Below are 21,480 nucleotides of genomic sequence, written 5' to 3'. Positions count from 1 at the left end.
AGTCGCTGCAGTTGAAAAAGGCAATGACCACAATAATAAATACTGTAAAAAAAAATTTGAACCTTGTATCCTTTCTGTTAGGATTCGTTTGTGCATTGCTTGAGTGGATAAAAGTTATCATAATATGTAATGATGACAAACTGTAACTCGTGAAAAATATATCAAGGAACCATCACAGCATAATATTGAAAGAAAAAAGTTTTAGTCGCGTGAGCCAATGAACATCAAAGTTCAGAAAAAAATGCCATACTATAGCATGTCAAAAAATTGGCGGTAAAAGTTGTCGTCGTTGACAACAGTTATACCATAACATGTTGTCCAAAAACTCACTCTATAGCATGCCGTTCAAAATTGCACCAAAAAGTCACACACGTCGTTCAAAACGTCCCCAAAAGTCCAGCTATAGCATGCTGTCCAAAATGGCACCAAATCATCACACTATAGTATGTCTGTCAAAATCGTGCCAAAATATCATAGTATAGATCATCATCCAAAATCGCTTAAAAAAGTCATACTTTAGCATGTTGTCCAAAATCGTATTAAAAAAGTCATACTATAGCATGTCATCTGAAATCGCACAAAAAAGTCATACTATAGTATGTCGACCAAAATCAGGTCGAAAAGCCATACTTTATCATGTCTTCCAAAATGGCATCAAAACGTCATACAATAGCGTGTTATTAAAGTCAGGTCAAAAAGTCATGTTTTAGCATGTCGTCCAAAATGGCACCAACTCGTCATACTATAGCACGTCGTTCATAATCGCACCACAACATCATTGTATAGCATGTTGTCCAAAACCCCTAAAAAAGTCATATTATAGAATGTGCCATCCAAAATAGAATAAAAAGTCATACATTATTAAAAATAACTTTAAAAAAGTTAAAAAAAAAAAAAAAAAAAAGTCATACCACAGCATGTTGTCCAAAAGAGCATAAAAAAGTCATACTATAGCATGTCCAAAATAGCACATGGGCAGCGTGTGCAGTGACAGAGGCAGAGAGACAGAGGTTTTTTCTTTCAGCGCCACAGCATCTGAACAGTAAAATGTTCAGCGATGGAAAGTGACTCCCTCAGACCTCTACAGAAGACTTTTTTTATTAGTCTCAGTTTTAATCTGATTAAAGATGAAATTCTTAACTATGACAATGCATTGTGTCCCATCCAGCTGCTCTCCTTTTCATCAGAGACAGATTTGGTGATTTGGGGGCCTGGTGCCCCAGCCTAACTGCTTTGCTATGATTTGATTTTCAAGCAAAGGCTTGGGGGGCGCAGGGGACCTCCACGTTTTTAATCCATGCCTGCTGCTGCTGCTCTCCATTGCAGCTGCAGCATGTTGGATGTTCAGTAAAACTAAATAATACTACTCAATAAAAAAATGGTATAGACCTTTTCTATATGAAAAGTGTCCTTATTTGACTTCGTTGTCATTTGGCGCCAAACACAGGCACAAAATAAAATTGATTTGACTTTTCGGGGCGAGGGGCACAATGGCGCGTGGCTTTGGTGGTTAACATAGTGAGTTAAACTATTAAGACTAAGCAGAAAAGGATACATTGTGGGGTTGTCCTTTCCTATACGCCAACAGCTCTCTGCCACCCGCTCCGTTGTCTGGCTGATGCTCAACATTAATTTCAGACTCAAAAAATATGTCCTTCACGGCGCCACATTCTGGCTCTTTTCCAGAGACGCCAGCGTTACAAAAAAAGGCTGAAATTGAGGAACTGTTTTGCGGTATTTTAAGCCCCATATTGTCCCTTTCCCTCTTCGCCCTCCCTTTCATTGCTCCACTGGTCCACCATTTTTTAAATCCATTTTCTACTTTCAGTCTTTGTGATTTCAAATTCTCACGGTCACCTGACGCATCGTCATCATCACGAGCACAGCGACAAAGCAATCATAATCAATCCACCATGGATTCACCTGAAGGAGCACATGTGCGCTCACACACACACACACACACACACACACACACACACACACACACACACTCATCACGAGCATAGCGACAAAGCAACCTGGATTCACCTGAAAGCGCACATGGGAACTCACACACACACACACGGCCCCACACACACACACACACACACACACACACACACACACACAGCGACAAAGCAACCTGGATTCACCTGAAAGAGCACGTGCGCGCTCATACACACACAGTTATCACAGGCACAGCAAAAAAGCAATCATAAAACTTATTATTACTATTATCAAATAAAGTCACTGCGTGAATTACACTCAACAAACGGCAGGGAGACAGTCTGCAGTACATGCAAAGAAAGTGTCGGCAGCTGATTTTATTTACTCATTTTTTATTTAAGATTTCACTTGATCTTATAAAAAAAAGTTACAGGGAAGTTGCTCTATATGGTGGTAAAAGGTTGTGTTTTGATTAAACGTTTGGTAAACGCATTTTAACAAAGTTTTTTGCAGGAGTAGCGGTTATCGGTCTCATTAACTACTAATGATCAGCCCTGAAAAAACAATGTCAGTGGACCCCTAAAAGACCCATCTCTTCAGCTGCATAGATGTCAATCCTTTTTTGGAACAAAAAAGTTTGACAGTGTTAAAGGTCTTCTCTTTTAGCTGTTTTAAATCATTTTTAAATCACATATAATAAGAATATGTTCTTAGACTGCTGAATCAATTTATGTGTGCTAATGTGACCCTGATTGATTTACTGCACTTGTAACACAAATGAGTACTTATAAGAAGATTAACTTTCATAAAATTATGTCCTGTTTAGTTTGTCGAAGACAAATAGATCGCTTTGTGCTCAGATAAGAGCAGGTATGCTGACAATTCATATTGAAACTGGTAGGTATCGAGGGCTGGAAGAAGAAAGTCAAATTTGCCCAATGTGTTACCATGAATAGAAAATGAGTATCGCTGTTGTTCTGTATTGTACTTTTTTAACAGAAGACTCACATCTGATAAATATTGATGACCCGAAACAAATGACTGGGCTGTTTGAAAAAGAGACATTTAAGTTAGCAACTTACACAGAGAAAGCTTTGGACATGAGGAAGGAGGCGTTGTTCCAGTAGGTGTACAATTTGTATTTAGGTATTTTTTATTTATTTATTTTTTAATTTAATTGGTTATTATTACTGTTGATATTTCTTGTAGTTGCTGCCTGGAGAAAGCCATTTTTCAAGCCCCTGGAGGGCTTTGCGCAATTCTCCTTCACAGTCTTTCTTATTTTGTATCGTATATTCTTAGTGTCCATATGTGGGAATAAAGAAATGAAATGTAAACTGAAAGGTTGAGCACTGAACACGATGGTCCTTGCAGAATAAAACTGGAGTGAAACATTAGAAATAGAAATACTTTTTAATTTGAAGGTTTGTCACAGGCATAATCGTAAACAAGATATTTAAAAATGCAGATTTCATTATTGTCACTCACACGTTCATCTCTCACGCGCTGTGTCACTGTCGTTCTCACACAAACACACATCAGAGACTAAACAAAGAAAAACAAAAGTGACTACAGATTCTGCTGTATTAAAATTCAATCCACCATGGATTCACCTCAAGAGCACATGCGCACTCACACACACTCAAACACACACACACACACACACACACACACACACACACACACACACACTCGACTCTTCTGATACACACACAAAAAGAAAGGTCTGCATCCGGTGGGGAGGGGGTTGTTGTGTGTTGTAATTTCTACCTAGACAAAGCAGAGATCCTGAAAAACGAAGAACAAACTATTAGTTTTTACTTCCAAGCTCGTGCAGCTACTGTAACTGCAACAATGAAAAAACAAGTTTATTCAAGCAGACTCATCTTCGCTCTGACGTGATCTATGTGTAACATAAATATAAGAAATACCCCAAATAAACACTTCAGCGCTGTTTGTGTGTTGACTCACTGTAGCTTGTCTTGTAACAGCTCCAGCCTCTGCCGGTCGACGTAGCGTGAGAAGAGGGAGAGCAGGTTGGGAGGGGGGAAGGGGGGGGGGGAGAGGGATGAGGTGGGGACGCTGAGCAACTCTCTCGTGACTGAAAACACCAACTCAGTCCTGGACGGGAAGAGAAGGTCAGTGCGGATTAACAGCGAACAGCACAAGTGGAAAGAAAAAGAGATATTTTGTAAAGAAGCGTCAACAGTGCAGGTGTGAGGAGGAGAAAACAACATGAGTATAAAAGTAATTTATGGCTTTTTTTTTTTTTTAGAGAGATAGTGGTTGACATCACATGACAGCAACAGCTTACCATCGATTGTCGTCCATTAGCTGACAGTTGGGATCGGAGCTTTGCATCCTCTCTCCTTCACTCAGGATCAGATACAGCAGTGTCACACCAAACTGGACAAACACAGAGAGGTGCGTGTGATCTGCGTGTTCAGTGCCTTGTCGGGCTTCGCTCAAATTCCTTTAAATTTCTCTTGATTGGAGTCCAGTTGTGGTAAATTGAAGTGGGTGTATATGATCACGACAGACACACCAGTCTGTGTCTAAAAAACAAAAGCTCACTGCTTTGTCTGCAGATGCAGCTTTAACCCGTGGAAATACCTTCACTGTACATTCAACACAAGTCGACAGCTAATTTTCTCTGCTTCACCTGCCGACAGCTGTCCGCTCTGAGAGCATCATTTTCTCTGTTCATCACACACATACGACACACTGATCTCAGCTAGGCGGAGGTGAGGAAAGACAATGTGAGTCCCTGTGTATGTTCTGCAGCATTTGTTCTGTTTGTTGCATATATGAATACACACGTGTGTGTAAATTCAGCGGGTCACATATATGTATGTGTGTATATATGTTTATCTATATATGTCTGTGTGTAAACAGGTGAGAAAGGGTAGGAAATAATTTGGCTATTCTTCCTCCTTTTCTCTGTGCGAAAATGAAAGATGCAATTTTTTATGCTTATTTGAATCTATTAATTGACTATGGGTCATCATCCATTTTTGTTATTGCCATTTTGATTTTTGTCTTTTTCTGTTTGTTTTCTATGTGCAAAATATCTATCTATCTATCTATCTATCTATCTATTTATCTATCTATCTTGCACGGCCCCGTATTTGTGAAAACAAATAGCTGAAGTGAAAGCTGCCTCACAAACCTATGCAGTAACATAACTGAGTATTTTTAAGTGGATATATGGAAATCTTGGAGGTTTCTTAGTGGGTGAACAACTTATACCTGCATATCACAAACAACAGCACTAGGAAGCAAGAAAGTCAATTAATGACTTTGTGTTTTATATCAGTCTGTGAGGTGTGTGTGTGTGTGTGTGTGTGTGTGTGTGTGTGTGTGTGTACCTTGTTGTGCAGAACTGTGGCCAGTTGGCCCTCACTGCCCTGAAGCTCCTGGAGCAGGTCTGTGAGGGCGGAGCTCGACAATGACTGGATCACTACAGAAACTGGCTCCACTAACCAGCACAGCACCTGAACAGGAAGACGGAGACGGAGGATGAAATGCAGCGGCTGGATAACAACATGCAGGCAGCTGTGAAGCTCTGAGCGTTCATGGTTTATTAAACTTTGTCCGTTTCATTGTGCACAACTTTTTTATTGATATGACTGATACTGAATAAGAAACTGCAGAACAAGACAAACATTTGATGTCTCGAATTTGAAACAAACAGACTTGAACCGTATACTGTAAACGCGGTGAAGATCACAAAATTAGCAGGTATTATTTCATCTGATTGCTGACGCAATGTAATATTTAATCATATGATGCCTCTGAATTAAACTGATCCTGAGAGAAGGAGAGGGCTGATGGGTCACCACCTCTGTTAAACACTTTGCTGAATAGATATGCTGCAACATTTTAGGTTTTTCATTGTCTGCAAATATTACTTTTTTTCCTGTCTGTCCGTTTGTTTGCATAATCATTTCTTTTTCTTTTTTAAATGTTTTCAAATCATGAGACTGGAACATCCTTGATGATGGCGACCTCTGAAGACACTCTGAAGGAGCACACAGGCCTAATAAGCAGGAAAGCTGCCCGTACCTCGCTGCCAACGCTACATTTTTTCACTAGAAGATGTCAGCAATGTTTCATTTTCAAAACACAATGTGTACATACATACACATACACATACAACACTGGACTTTTATGCAAAGATGATGAAATGGTTACCTGGTCCTGCTTGTCCTTCTTGGCCAGGGCAGGAAGGTTGCGGGAAATCGCCATGACAACGGCAACGGCCAGGGCTGGCGGCAAGAAGGGAAGCAGCCTGGAGATGAGCCGCTTGCCCTTCCTCACCGACATGATCATCACACACTGCTCATCACTCACTCTTACAGAGCAGAAGAGAAACATGATTAGTGTGTGCAGATGAGTAGATCTTTAGTGTTATAACGAACACTGCTGTCCTACATGAGGTTATCGGTTGTACTGAGTCACATAAGAATCAGGATTGTCAAGTGCAGCTAATTGATCCGTGTAATCTATCCCTCACTCCTACCTGTCGTCCCACTCCTTCTCCCGCAGAGAGTTGCACAGCTGCACCGTGTTGGTTTTATGCTGCTCCAGAAGAGCCTCCCTGTCCTCCTCTGGCGCGTGAACAAAACGTTTCTCAAAGTCTTGAACCTCCAGCAGCAAACTGTACATCTGGTGGACAGAGGTAGATAAAGGGACAGAGAATCCCGCGACAAAGACTTGATCAGGATCCAGGAGTGTTTTTTTTCCAGAGTTTGAACATGTGCTTAATGTGTACAAAAATCGTCATCCTACCTTCTCCACAGTGTAGAGGATCTGTCGCCGCTTATTCCAAACCTGCTTCTCTCTTTTCTCCTGGAGGCAGACAGAAAGACCGAGACACCAACAGGACTTTAAAATTGATCAAAAAAATTCTACTAGCACTGAATACCAAACAGATACCGAATAAATACAACAAAAAATACTCAAGAAATAGCAAAGCAAAATAGGAATGTTATGGCACTAGACAATACTGTGCTGTTTTCAAACTTTCAGCGCTTCTTTTAAATAACAGCGAGCACCCAAGTTAGGTTGAAAATTTGCTGTCTTATCTTCAAGAACTACAGAAGAAAAAAACAAACATGTTGACCACTAATCAATCAGAGGGCTGCTGACTGGCTTTTCTCTGCATGAGACCAAAGTCTCTGAGTTTCTCCCCTACAGAGAGTTTCAGTTCTGTTGATGTAAATTCGGCACCTTCTGCAGCTGCCTCAAAGGCTTGCTGTGAAAGAGAAAGTTTGTGGCAATAGCTGTAAGCAGCTTCAAGACGTTTTCAGCCGTAAACACCAACTACATTTATTTGCACAAAATATTCCAGGTTTTGGCTAAGGAAAATCATTAACTAAGATCTCTAACTTGTCTTTTCAAACTGGTAACTTTCTAAGCAAAATGAAAATAGCAAAATAATTCCACTTTATAAAAGCGGGGGTGAACACCATTTTACAAATCACAGGCCCATTTCCTTAATCTCCCTATTCTCCACGATACTTGAAAAACTCTTCTCTGAAAGATTGGACAAATTCATAGAAAAACACAAACTGTTGACAGACAGTCAGTATGGATTTAGAGCAGACAGAACCATGTCTTTGGTGCTAACTGAATTAACTGAAGAAATTACCAATGGGACAGACAAAAGAAAATATACATCCGGAGTAGTTAGAGACTTTGCATGTGATACCATTGATCACAACATATTACTGAAAAAATGTAAAGCAATTTTTTTTTACATGTTCGAAATAAAGATTCATTTATTCAACAATCCACTAATACCCTCATTCACATGCAGCAGTGCATACTTCGGTTAACGTGCCCTGACATGGTGTATATTGTGTCAAAATATGTAAAAGTGGAAAAGCTGTCCCTGTGCCATTTTGTCTCTTTGCCTCAAAATAGATTCTTGTCAGAAGTTACTCACTAGTGGCAGACTTGTTAAATCGTGTGAACACAGCCTCCCTTTTTCATTCCCTCAAGCATCTTCTTGAAAAGGCCAGAGTCGTGATATTTATTGTTGATTTCCAAGTCTTAAATAATGTTTAAAAGTAGGTGTGTTTTTTCTTCCTAACAGAAATGTGGGCTTTTCCTTTGGTCGTGTATCTCTACCACAGCCATGCAAAATGTTGGCAAGATGGTTTGTGTACAACACACACGACAAAGCACTGAGGCGACCGTAAACACACAGGATGCTGTGTGTCACAAACTGTGGTTAAACAGAACAAAAACTCTTAATCAGACCCATATTCTTGATTTGCTGTAGACATGTTCAAAGAATGCCCCTAAAACCTGATTAACATCAGCATATCCCACATGTATTGCATTCATAAAAAGCCTAATTCAGAATATTCAAACAGAATATGCCGTTTAAATAACCCATATCAAATTCAGAATACTATCATATTTGGGAAAGTCGTGGAATAATAAAGTATATGTAAACATAGACAGCAAATCTCCCGTAACCCAAACATCTTCTGTTGGTCAATTTATCCTCTTGCTTTGTCTTTTAGGTTCAAAACAGCTTCAGCTTCTATCAGCTTCTCACAAAAAGAGAAGACTGTGCACAAAAGAAACGAAACATGCAAACTGACCTCGTCATCGGTGCGCGTCGTCACCACAGCATCAATCATCTTGCGAGGGTTGTTGACGCTGGAGACTGTCAGTTTACCCAGAGAGCCTGCAAACTGAACTGTTGACAAACACACAGCAAGTGTGTTTAGTTTGCGGTCTCCAGCACCACGCGTGTGTCACTGTGAACTTTAGAGTGAAAATTCTGACGTCACTTACCTGGTCTGTAGGTGTGTTCAACTTTGGCGACCTGCGGAGTGATCAGTTTGGTGGTGTGCTCCTTCTTGCTGCTGTCTCTCTCTCTTTCCTGACGTTTCTCCATCTTTTCATAGTAGTTCTACACATATGCACACACACGCACGCACACACAATGAGCGTCAGTGATCCTCCACCAACTTTGACACACACTGAGTAAACAAGTCTTTGCAAAGTAGGATTATTCTCATCATAAATTTAACTCACAATGATAATATATACATCATTTCAACTACAAACTGTCTTGTGACACCTTTCACAGCCTGACAAGACGTCTTCCATATTTTCTATGAAGTGTCAGTCTGAATTTTACATTGACAAAAACAGAAAAACTGCATCACGGCCAACATCTGATAAGAAGTCGGACTGACAGCACAGCCGACCAAATCAGTGTTTCAGCTGCAACTGTATTTTAGGAAGCCCACATATATGCAGGTAATGACAACAGTTGTGCTATATGAGTGGCAACATTCACTTTAAATATCTGTGAGATGACAAAAAGTCCTCTTAACTGAACTGCCACACAGTCAGTCACTCTGCAGAGTGACCTCTCTGTTGTCACCTATACTGTATATTTTGATACATCCAAATTAACTATGTAGTTGCTCTTGTTTAGATATTTCATCATCTCTACTCAGACTTTATTTTGAAATGTCTGGGGCTTTTCATAAAACATTCAGGATGGCCAGACCACTGACTCTACACTACTGAAGTTGCTCCTGGATGGTAGCAATTTCACTTTCAGCCATGCTTGCTGTTGCTGTGCATAAAGGCATGACACCATTATGTCAACAAGTCAAAATACTGCCATTATCACAATATGATTTTTTCTTATCATATTAAAAATTATACCTGTATTATTGTGGGCGACATGATATGGCACACCCCTAATCCCTTTTTTAACTTTTAACTTTTAACAGCAGTGCATAACTGCAGCATGTTTCATGCATGTGTTCACACATGCAGCGTTGTTTCAAAATAAAAGCCTTGTATCAGCAACTGATGGGATTCTGTCCACAAAAACGCCGTCGGCGGGCTTTTGTTTTGAAAGGGAAGCGGAGAAATTGGAGTAAAACAGACGTCTTTGTATTTCTCCTCTCTGTGACAGAGAAACTTTTAAACTGCAGTAAAAAGTGGTCTAGACTCAAAATAATCATCAGAACACCATTTTCACTGTCACATAAAAAATTGGCGAGCCTCCGTTTCAGCTGAGATGCCCCTTAATAACATGGGTGGCGAAATAAAAAACAACACGTCTCAATGTTAAACATAAACGCCATAAGTACGGGGTATTTCGAGCCCTCTACACGAGTGCAGCTAACATGAAAACTTCAGCACACAAAAACCAACCTGATAGTAGTAGTCATCCAGGTATGGGTCAGTACTCTGCAGCTGCATCATCTGGATCTTGGTTACCCATTCCTTCTCTTTCTGAGTCATCAGGTTGCTGTAGGGGTCTCTGCTGCGCCGGTCCCCTCCAGTCCTGCCACGGTCCCTACAGGGAGGAAAAGACACGTAGATGACATCATCTACCTGCGGCCTTTTGAATTTGACTGAAAAGCAACAGCTGTGATTTCCTGTTCTGAGTGATGTTATGCATTTAACCCGCCCGAGGACGTGTTTAATATGACGTTGCTTCTTGGTTAGTGATCCAGGACCACAGCGCTGAGGGACCTTGAGGCGTTGTCAGTGATCATATATACTACATTACACACATACACACATGCTTACCCTCCCCGGTTCTGCATGCGCTGGGTGAGCATGCGGCGGTGCTGGGGGTGGAGGTGGGTGGTGTTGTGCCGAATGGGCGGCGTGTGGTTAGGAGGGCCATGAGGGGGCGGCAGGCCCATTCGGTGACCCATGGGAGGAGGAGGACCCCCGAAGAACGGCCTGAAACCACCACCACCTGGTAACAAAGGAGGTGCTGGACCGCCACGAGGAAAACCAGCCACCTGGAGAGAGACAGATGATAACCCAGAGTGAGAGAGCGACTCGTGTGATTTAGGCGTCAACTACTGAAGTATCAGAGCTGCAGCGACAGTATTCTGCCCCACAGTGAAGCTGTCGGGTTTGTACTTATTTCCAACCCTGACAGTGTGTTTATGTAAAATGTTCGCAAAGAAAAACCTGTTAAAAAGATTGTAATGTACATCTAAGAAACAGGGAGTTATCTGCACCGGTCTAACAAGAGTGTGCATCTGCGGTACCAACCTGAGAGTTCAGCAGCTGGGCCCGCTGAATCTGCGACAGGACAGGACCGACACCGGGAGGGAAAGGACCACGACACAGAGGAGAGTTCTGAACAAAAACAGCAAAAAGAAACTTCAAATCCTTGAATAATGACAATGGAAGCTGGTAGCTTATTTACTTCCTCGCCAAAAAGAAGCTATTTTGTTGGCAATGGTTGCTTCTGCCTCCTCAGGAGTTATCTGCGCACCACATCACCATGGATCAACTTTGGCAGAGAAATAAGTCAGCCCGTAGCTTATAACAAATGTTTTAGTATCAAAGATATATATCGTACATAAAATATGATATATTCTTTACAGTAGAAATTCAGGATTTTAATCATGCTTGGGCCTAAAGCTGAGCGAGGCTTGGGCTTTTTTTTTCAGAGCTCTACAAGCTTTCACTATGATGTGATACGTGTAATTTAACATTTTAGAAACTGTTTATATTGTAGGACTGCAAAGCAGACAGCAAAACCAGACTCCAGTGTCATAAAATAAAACAGAGACAACACGTAGCTGTAATAAAATAGGTTTGCAGACCCAAAGTTCATGCTGGTTATGGATTAAATCACAGAGACACAATTTTTTAGGCTTTTGTTGTTTTTCATTTCACCTACAAGGAACCCTTAAGGTGTTTTCTGAATGTGCATACAGAGCTGAAAACCGAGGGGAGGACGGAGGAAAGGAAAAACTCACAGCTATATTGAGAAGGGTGTTGGGTGACACACGCTCGGGGAAAGGAGGAGGGTATCTGTGCTGGACCGGGGCTCTCACATGAACCGCCGTGGGATGGTGGATCTACACACACACATACACACACACAGGACATGATTACATAATCACAACATGATGCAGTATGGTAACCACTAATGAGACTGCTGAAATGACAACCAGTAGACACCATGTAACCCCGAGCCTTTAAAAAAAGGACAATACTGCTGTAAATACTTTATCTTTTAGGCTTCCATGTTTAAACTCTGAACATTTTTCAGTTTAGGACCTCCAGCGTTCACATAAAACACTTCTACAAAGACAAACGGTGTTACACATACTCCAATAATGAGATACTTTTTTGTTTTTTTTAGGGTTTATTCAGTCCTTCGATCGTGAAAAGGGGGGAATAATGGAGGGAAAAATACCTAAGGAAACACTAAAAAATGTGAGGAGCAGTTTCTGTTACTCACCTGATGATTCAGGGCGTGGCTCATTGGCTGTTTAGGCGGGGTCCCGATGGGCACCGCCCTCACCGGAGGGGAGCCAATCACAGGTGAAGAAGAGCGGGGAGGTGGGACCCTCTCTGACAAATCCCGTCCTTCATCATTCCTGCCCTGAGGAGGTCGTTTAGGAAGGCCCACCTCCTTTATTATAGACATTAATGGACTATCCTGAAGAGAAAAAGGAGAATAAATATAATATATGAAAAATACAGATGAAGTGTCCAAAACTAAGAGCTTGGTTAAGCCCTTCCACACAGAGCCTTTGAAAAAAAGAGCTGCAGTGGCTTTAATGAAACATTAGTCTGCAATTTAAGGCTTTTTTTTATTATTGCAAAGTTTTTACAAAACTGTAAAAATCTGTATTCTGTGTTAATTTTGTTTGATTGTTTCTGTTATTTCATACATCCACATCATTGAGTAAAATGCTCAGCTTCACTTTAACCCTTTGAAGCCTGAGCCCATTGCTTTGATTTCTTTAAAAAACATCAAGGTGAGAAGGAAATGATGGTCCCAAAATGAGCAAGATTAGTAAAAATTCATAAGAAAATTACCTCAAAATAAGCTAAAAAAAAAAATTAAAAGTGATGCACAAAAGAAGCAAGAAAATGACTTGAAAAGTACAGAAATTCAAAGAAATATATATGTTAATTTTTTTTCTTGTAACATAATCTTCAATATATAATTACAATAATTGTAATTATATTTTTACGCACATATTCCCTCGTTTTTAGATAATTTTCTAATAATCCTCCCACCTTTTATACAACTAATTTTCAGGTAATTTTCTCGTCACCTTTTGCTAATTTCTTGAAACTTTTCCCCCCACGCTTTGAAAAGAAATCAAACCAATTTTAATATTTTTTTCAAAGGGTTAAGATGCTTGTGACATGCGCCTGAATGCAGCACAAGAAAACTGATGCCAATCCAGGTTTCAAAGGGTTACACGGGTGCTAAGTGCGACAGCTACGACAAAATCTGTCTACGTGTTTGTTTCAGGCGACGGTTTGTGTGCTTGGTTTTTTTTTGTGACGTGAATCAATATCTCATCACTGTTTTGCTTGGTAGTTGTAGTGTATTGTGCAACTAAAAAATGTCCCATGTTTCCACTGGTAATGTTTCGCTGAGGACTGGAAAGAGGAAGCGGGAGTGAGATGACGCCTGGATGTGATCAAGAGATTTGACCCTTGACCAGATCATCATAGCTTGTGACTAGAATTACCACCTCGCTGTCGTCTGCTCACCCAAACCAGTCAAGCTGCAGTACTTGTTCACTACACGTGTAGCCTTGGTAGTAAGTTTAAACTTTTTTTTATCAAGTAATAGTTATATGAGGTGCTGCAGCTCCTCCACATCTCTACCTCCTGCACTCACGCTATATGTATGGGCAATAATAATACACATATGGTTTTTTTTTTTAATCAAATAAAATTTATAAAAAAATTTTTTATAAAAAACATCTTTTTTTCTGAAAGAACATGGGAAATGATGTTACAGAAATCAAAATGAGAAGCAGAAGAGTGTGTGTCCCTCACCTCCATGTGTGTAACCAGTCCGGGGGTGACACTGACCGGCCCAAAACCCATACTGTTCTCCCAGATACTGTGAGAGTTCATCTGGAGATAATGAAATTAAATTAAAAATTAAAAAGAGTTTAAATGAATGTTAATGCAGTGAGCTAGTTACTTAGTCAGACAGAAATGTCCATACATACATATTATATTTGACAGGGTGAACTGACATGAAGGAAACAATGTCAATCTTAATGCAACATGTTCATTTTTCTCTTTTTTACTGCCATTTAAATACTAATTCAAATTGTGTTCTCCGGTAAATGCTGATGAGCTTTTCATTGGTAAATTGTGCAATTATGAACCATTAGTAAGTTACAGTCCTCCTGATATGCCATGGAACAAATATAAGATGGCTGCATTCTTTGCAGGTTTTAAAAATACTGGTATAAAGAACAGCTCATAGGGACAGTCAGACACTGACCTGGGCCATGGGAGCAGTCCCTCTGCGCAGTAAGTGCTGCTGCTGTTGGTAGCTGAGCATGGACGAAGGAGGAGGGCCAGCAGAAAGGCCTGCAGTAGTAAGAGTACAGCAGACTTTAATAAAACAGAGCCAACAAAGCAGAATAATCCTCGTAGTCACAAAGGAGCTGAAAATAGGCTGCTGAGTCTGAAGGTAAATTTGCATCAAAATTACATCAACAATCACATGGTGACGAAATGAAAATGACACTAATGCATTGTTCAGCCTGAATAAAAGGCATGGACACATATTTTATTATTGTATTATAATTAGATTATAATCTGGGCCAATACTGATTTGTTTTTGTTTATTTTGTTTGTATTTATTCTCTCTTTTGTGCCAGGAAAAGAAATCTCACTATAGAAAAATAACTGAACTATTTTAAAGTCATTCAGCCTTCTTTACCGTACCTTTGAGTGAGCATAAATTCAATCACCCAAATTTATCAAATAACCTTTAATATAAGCTCATTTATTTCGCTGTTATTATTACTGTTTCTGTTAATTAGTGTTAAATTATTGTAGGTTAGTAAAATCTTATTGATTGGGCTGAATTTTTGTCAACAGTGTTTTGCACCAACTCATATTTATACATCTACGTGTACTTTAAGTTGTTACGGGGTTATATATAACATTTTCAGTTCAAATTCACCTTTGTAATGAAAAAAAGACTCTGTTTCACATTGTTGACCACCACTTTGTGCTTTATAAGTATCAATTCAGGCACCGTTAAGTTACTGGTGCCATTTTAAAAGTATCCATTTGGACAGCTGTACTGTAAAAAAAAACAAATGATTCACAACCCTACGCATCGCTAAATATAATTATTAAATTTTACTGCGTGTGAAGAATCTTATGATGGGTAACAAATTAAAACATTATTAAGAGGCATTATATTGTTTTTTATTTTAGTTTTACATCCACCTGCAATACCTGGTGATGACTGGTACGATTCATTATCCTTTTCTGATCCTTTATTTGCAAAGACATTATAACACACATTGTAAAAGTATAGTAAAAAAGGAAATGAGAAAAGCTTGATTAGTTTATTTTTCATTTTGCACAAATTGAATTATGTGTCATTCTAAAAAGATCAAAGTCTCCGACTGGAAAATTCTCTTCATGTCAGCTTTCACATCATTTTTAGTTACTTGAGAATTAAAGGTTGTAATAGATGATGTTTAAGTTCGCTATTTAATTGGTAACTACGGTCAGGTCAGGCTACTTTATTTATGGCTGTAGGTAAATTTGGTTTGCAGTATAAAGATAAAGGCATCCATGTAACACAACTGTCAGACACTGCAGACAACATACGGGATTAAACAACTGAAGTGCCCCAAAAAGTTAAATATGTAATAAATACCAATTAAAACACTTAACTACAAAACCAAACCTTAAATAAAACAATCTAAAAACTATGAACAAATAAATCAGAAATGATCGTGTGCAAGTTTGTGCAATCATCCGACAACATGTTCAACAGTGTGTTGCAGCTGGAACAAAACTGATGACCATGGTACAAAAAAAAAAATAGGATTGACTTTATTCTGACCTGAGGAGTGCCCAGGAGGCAGCTGGTGCTGGGGGTGATGGGGATGCTGGTGTGGCTGCGTGGGATGTGGGATGGAGGAGGACTGGGGCAGGCCTCTGGGTCGGTCCAGGCCCTGCAGAGCAGACAGGCTGGATCCTGAGGAGCCGGGGGATGGACCGGGTCTCTCAGCCGCTACGACCCCAGCGATGGCGGGGTCAGCCTCCAGGATGAGTCTGGCCAGAGACTCGGCCAGGTCACCTTCCCCTCCTCGATCCTCCACATCTGAAACCACAGTTTTACTTTGGACTTTAAACTCTAGAAAATTTAATGACGTAATTTAGACTAGCCAAAAGTAAAGTCAACAATCTCACAGAGTAAGGGTCGCCCGATATTGTTTTTTCAGGGCTGATACTGATACCTATGACTAGCACTTAATGAGATCAAAAGGTGTTATTTTGAACAGATATGCATTTACAATAAAAATCAAAATCTGCCTGTCAATATTTAGAATTTGGAATATAACAAACTGAAACACAAAACTTTGTTCAAATGCCTTTAGCAAATGTTTAATCAAAACTGAAACTTTCAACATATTATACGGAAAGTTTCCAGCAACTTTTTTTATAAAGTCAAGTGAAAATTCAAACAAAAATTACTAAATAAAAATAGCTCCCTGAGGTTTTACAAAGTTAAGGTTCCTCACATGCTGACACTTTCTTTGTACATTTTATCGGTGGTTTCAGTCAATCAATTTTTGCGTCAAGTTCGCCAGCAACATTATTCTATTAACGTCACTGACCTGGTGCAGGCAGTCTGGAGGAAGACGAGGAGAATTTGAGTGTCGGGAGCGAGGATGGAAGGGGGAGATGCCCCAGAGAAGAAGGGAGGTGGGAGGAGGATGAGTCTCCAGCTCCTCCTAAATCTAATTCTCCTCCCATCCCCCCTCCTCCTAGCCCCAGCCCCGCTCCTATCCCGTCCCTCTCATCGAGCTCAGCGAGGCGTTTGTGTTCCTCCTGCCAGTCGTCATCTGGAAGAGGAGAGGAGTCAGACAGAGTGGTTGTTTATTTTATGGCGATTAATCATCTGTGTTGCAATCTTACGTAGCGTTCTGGGGCCATACAAGTTTTTTTTGGCTTCTAACTTTGACAAATTGTCTCAAATAATTATTTCACAATCCCAGTGCTCAAGAGGTGACCAACAAAAAGGATTGCCCAATGTCCCAGGTCTATAAAGAAGCGACACTGGGGCTGTAAATACAATCAGCCAGTTACTATAAATACCCAACCTGTAGTTTGGAGACTTCTGGTTTCTTTAAGATGACTCAGTTAGCTTTAGTCTTGCTCATAGCAGGTAAATATATTTTACAGTCCACCAGTTGTGTCACAATAACGCTGCAATATACAGATTCTTTATTTCTTCTGTGAAGCAAAAACAAAATATACTCTGATTTTAAGGGGAAAGAAAACTTTTTTAAAACATACAGTAGGCCTTTATGACAGCCTTTTATCTGTTTTTGTGTAGTGAAATCTAAATGAAAATGTTATTTTTAAAGTTTAAACTATTATTCTAGATATAAACTTCTCACAGGATAAGGGCACGGTGAAGTCCTCAACACAAGCTTTATTCAGAAACAAACAGACTGGTCCTGCATTAGAAAAGGACGCAGTTCAAACAAGCAAAGAGCTTATAGAACAATGGCCAAGTGTCAGAGAGAAGAAAACACTGAAATTGTCCAAAAAAAAAGCCTAATAAGTATGTATGATTGTTAGAAATTAAAAAGAAAATCATAAAAAAATTAAATTCATAAAAATGAAAAAAATAAAAACACACATTTAAAAAAAATAAACAATACTCATCTTAAAAAGATCATCACATAAAATAATATGGTTAAAATCTATTTCAATCACTTATTTTACAAATATCCTGCAGTTAATGCACTTGCTATTTGGGTTTATTGTAGTTTAACAGCTGCTCTGGACTGATATTGTTTTGCATTGAATATAATATGAAATATCTATTTTATGTGTCACTTAACTCAGGGGTCGTCAGTTTACTTAATGATTGAAACGGTCCCCTCAGGTAAAAGGACTCACAGATCTAGACTCTTTTCAGGGAATATTGTAGCTTCTGAAAAGCATGCGCTTCACTGTATCTGCAGCACTTGTGGGACTGGTTATGGTACCTTTCTACACACACGCAGGAGTCTCACCTCCCACGACAAATGCTGCCAGACTATGACACAAACACACGTAACACTGACATTAGTCATGGAAAAAAATCTGTGCAAGTTTTCCTTTCGTATCAAGCAGCAAAAAAGTTGTAGCATGACGTGTTCAAATGAATTTGCCTAATTTGACATCCTCATTGACATCATCATCATAAAAGGAGATCATCATAATATACTGTGAAGCCTGAAGACCAAATTACAGATCTCCACAGGTCCACTACTCGAGTTTCTTGTCCCAAGGAAGTCTCTTCTACTGGTTGGTGTCCTTCAGTCGTGGTTTCTTTGCAGAAATTGGACCACTGAGGTCTTATTTACACAGTCCCCTCCAAACAGTTGATGAGATGTGTCTGCTACTTGAATTTTGTTCAATACTTAAGTGGGCTCTAATCTGAGTTGCTGTTAGTTGCTAATTTCTGAGGCTTTAAACTGAAATAAATGTTTTCTCTGCAGCAGAGATAACTCTTCTGTTCCTGCGGCGGTTCTCTAGGAGAGAGATTCATCACAGTGTTTCGTGTTTTTTTGCTACTGTACATTCAAACTTATTTAAATGTTCCAGAGTGACTAACTTTTATGTCTTTAAGTATTGTAGTGTTTTATGGACTGTACAACTACACCTGACTTTCCATCAGTGTGAGGGTGAGTAGATTAAGATTGAAATTTCATTTTGGGTGAACTATCCCTTTATGGCACAGAAAATAAAACTGTAATAAAAGTGTGCCTTCTGGTGCCACGTTCTTAAAAAAAAAACTTTTAAAATTGTGTAACTATGAATGAGCATAGTAGCATTTTTTTTCATGCCCTGTACGGCAGCGTTTTAATGTAAACACACTTCAAATATATTGTTTGTGTGACTCACCGATGGCCCCAGCTCCAAAAGTGTCGTCATTGAACTGATCAATTTCATCTTCCTCCTCTACGAGCCCCTCGTCTTCCTCCTCCAACGTACAGTCTTCATCCAGGGACTGCAAAGACAGCAGGGAAGAAAATTGAGAGGACAAGTACCGGAGTGAGAGGAAGGTGGGAGGGAGGCAGGACATGGAGATGTGATCAAGGAGTGCGGAAAAGAAAGTGATATAAGTTAGAGAGGAGACAGGAGGAGAAAATGAGATAAGATCAAAGCATGAATGGTGAGAGGGGCAGAGAAGGGGATTTAAAGACATAAATAATATCGCTGAACTATAATTAAAGCGGGTATGATGAATCAATCAATTTGTCACATGTAATTATAAAACTCAGTGAAATATAATCCCATCAATTCCTTGAATCTGTGCACTGCCATTAAATCCATTTTTGCCGCCTCTGATGCTCTTCTTACATTTCAGGGTGCTGCATTTAATGACCATGTGTCTAGACAGGCTGCAGTGCATGTGTTTATGGCATCCCGGGTGATTCTGGTAATCCATGTTGTGGAAAAACTGAACTGTAGTTTTGAGTACAGTTGCTTCTGTTGTTTCACAGACTGAATTAATTGACGTAACTTGTTCCAGTGTGCGTTGTGTGGTGCAAACTGAGTGGGTGGCCTCTGAAACCCCTTTTCCACCGACTGAAAAGAGTGTGGCACTGCAGTGGTCTTATTGATGGTTGGCCAAAATTTGTTTTGAGGAGTAAAAACAAATATCTGTGATAACAGAACAAAAGTTTGCAAGTAGTCAATGTAGCGAACAATTTTGCTAAGACTGTTCACTATCATTCTGCACTGTACAACGCCCTGAATTCAAGATTCGGATCTGATTTAGTTGAAAAGGAGTAAGATAAGCCTGACCACTCCCTGCCCTCTCACATCACTGGCATGTACACATGGTCACTGCTTTTAATTGTAAAAAAAAAAAAATAGAAGAAGTTTCAGTGGCAGGCAGCTCTGCAGCTTTGTTGCAGCAACACTATCTGTATGAACACCACATGCGTGCCAGGCGCAGCAGTTTGGCAAAGTTGTCACTGTCTGCTGCTTTCGCATGCAGTGTGGACCCGGCATTAAACGCAGTGTTTCAGACAGGAAAAGAATATAGGTATACTACTACACTATGAGAAAAAAGTGTGGATGTTTTTTACATTTAAGTTCTGGTATAAACCTCAAATACAAATATACATCTGAAAATAACTATATCATGGGACCTTTAAACTCATACAATACTGTGCAAAAGTCTTAGGCCACCTTAAACTTTGATATTTAAGCAAGGTCATAATGATCACATATATTTATTTCTCAGTAGTCTATTTACTAAAATACAATCAGGACACGCAGTAAATAGGTATACAGTATTAAAATGCAAATACTTCAGAAAAATGTACCTTCAGCCGGCTTCAGTTGCAAGTATTTAGTGTGGCCTCATTTTCCCACTCTGCATGTCTTGAACTCTCTTGGGCAGATGATGTGAGATTTACAATACTACTCTTCAGGTGTATTTACACCAGGTTGCATTACAGACTTATGTTGATATGGTTGTACGATTCCATGCTTCAAACTAAATATTGACTTCAGTCTTAAGAAACAATTTAATTCTGACTTGTTTTGGTGTTTTAATACATTGTGCATGCTCTCTGTAGTCTTTGTATCTCAGCAAATAGACTGAGAAATAAATATATCCTCATTAAAACTTTGCTAAATCTGCAAACTACTGGTAGTCTCGGACATTTGCACAGCACTGTACACCACAGAGGTCAAAATGTGCTTAATTAATTTAATAAAGTGAAAATAGAGTTGAGTGAGAATTAACTTTGAGTCAACACTAGCACATTATAAGTTAACTTATTTAACAGTGCAACTGTACTTTAACAGTATAGCCAAATAGCCTTGTAGCCGTTACATCGGTTGGTCGAAACAACAGTGACCGAGCATGGTTTCTGACTGAAAAAAACATAAAAACTTATCAGACTGAGTCGAGACATCAACACTAAGGTAACGATAAGAATACCAGTAAGTAGCTCCCTTTCAAAGTACCCGTGTGAATAACGTAAATAAATAAAACTCAGGAGATATTAACACACTGTAGGTAGCTTCAGAGCCTGTTAGCAACTATGCTAATGCTGACGTTACATCACGCAGGACCCACGTCGATGGAAACTGTTGCCCTGAATTTACTCATCATGACACCGTTTACGCACAGTTTTATGTACCACACTCCTGGCTTTCAAAACTGCGATTATTTTAGGAAACAATAACACCCTCCGTGCCACCAGAGGAAGGGAGCGCTCACCTTCCCTCTGGCTCATGTCAGCAGGCAAGCGGGCTGCTTACAGGCCGCCGACCGCATTCAATTTGTCAGTCGCATAAACAAAAGAAAACATTCACCACTCAAACAACACGCGGGCTGGAAAAACTAAAAGCTCTCTGCAAAACACCAGAAATTATCTCCGGGAGACGGACACGAAGGTATTGGGGTACAAAACTCACCTGAAATCGAAACATCTATCTTTAGGCTTTCGGGAAAAGACGTGCATCAGGAGCGAGGCGGCGCGCAAATGACGCAGC

At 39.8% G+C, this 21,480-nt stretch overlaps 1 protein-coding gene across 1 annotated transcript; it reads right to left on the bottom strand.

The window, feature by feature from the left end:
- Nucleotides 1–3,320: 3,320 nt before the first annotated feature.
- patl1 (PAT1 homolog 1, processing body mRNA decay factor) lies at nt 3,321–21,480 on the bottom strand. Its single transcript, XM_042484317.1, has 20 exons — nt 21,403–21,480; nt 18,868–18,973; nt 16,584–16,811; nt 15,806–16,066; nt 14,216–14,304; nt 13,756–13,836; nt 12,191–12,391; nt 11,703–11,804; nt 10,987–11,073; nt 10,507–10,727; nt 10,126–10,270; nt 8,740–8,857; nt 8,544–8,641; nt 6,718–6,777; nt 6,449–6,594; nt 6,121–6,280; nt 5,295–5,420; nt 4,241–4,332; nt 3,898–4,047; nt 3,321–3,714 (listed from the first exon to the last, which is right to left on the bottom strand). The coding sequence occupies exons 1-20, from the start codon at nt 21,415–21,417 to the stop codon at nt 3,693–3,695; spliced, it is 2,508 nt and encodes an 835-aa protein (XP_042340251.1). The 5' UTR covers nt 21,418–21,480; the 3' UTR covers nt 3,321–3,692.

The sequence above is a fragment of the Plectropomus leopardus genome, chromosome 4 (assembly GCF_008729295.1).
Source record: "Plectropomus leopardus isolate mb chromosome 4, YSFRI_Pleo_2.0, whole genome shotgun sequence".
Taxonomy (NCBI): Eukaryota; Metazoa; Chordata; class Actinopteri; order Perciformes; family Serranidae; genus Plectropomus; species Plectropomus leopardus.
The sequence above is the reverse complement of the archived record's forward strand: the minus strand, read 5'-3'. Positions and strand labels throughout refer to the sequence as shown.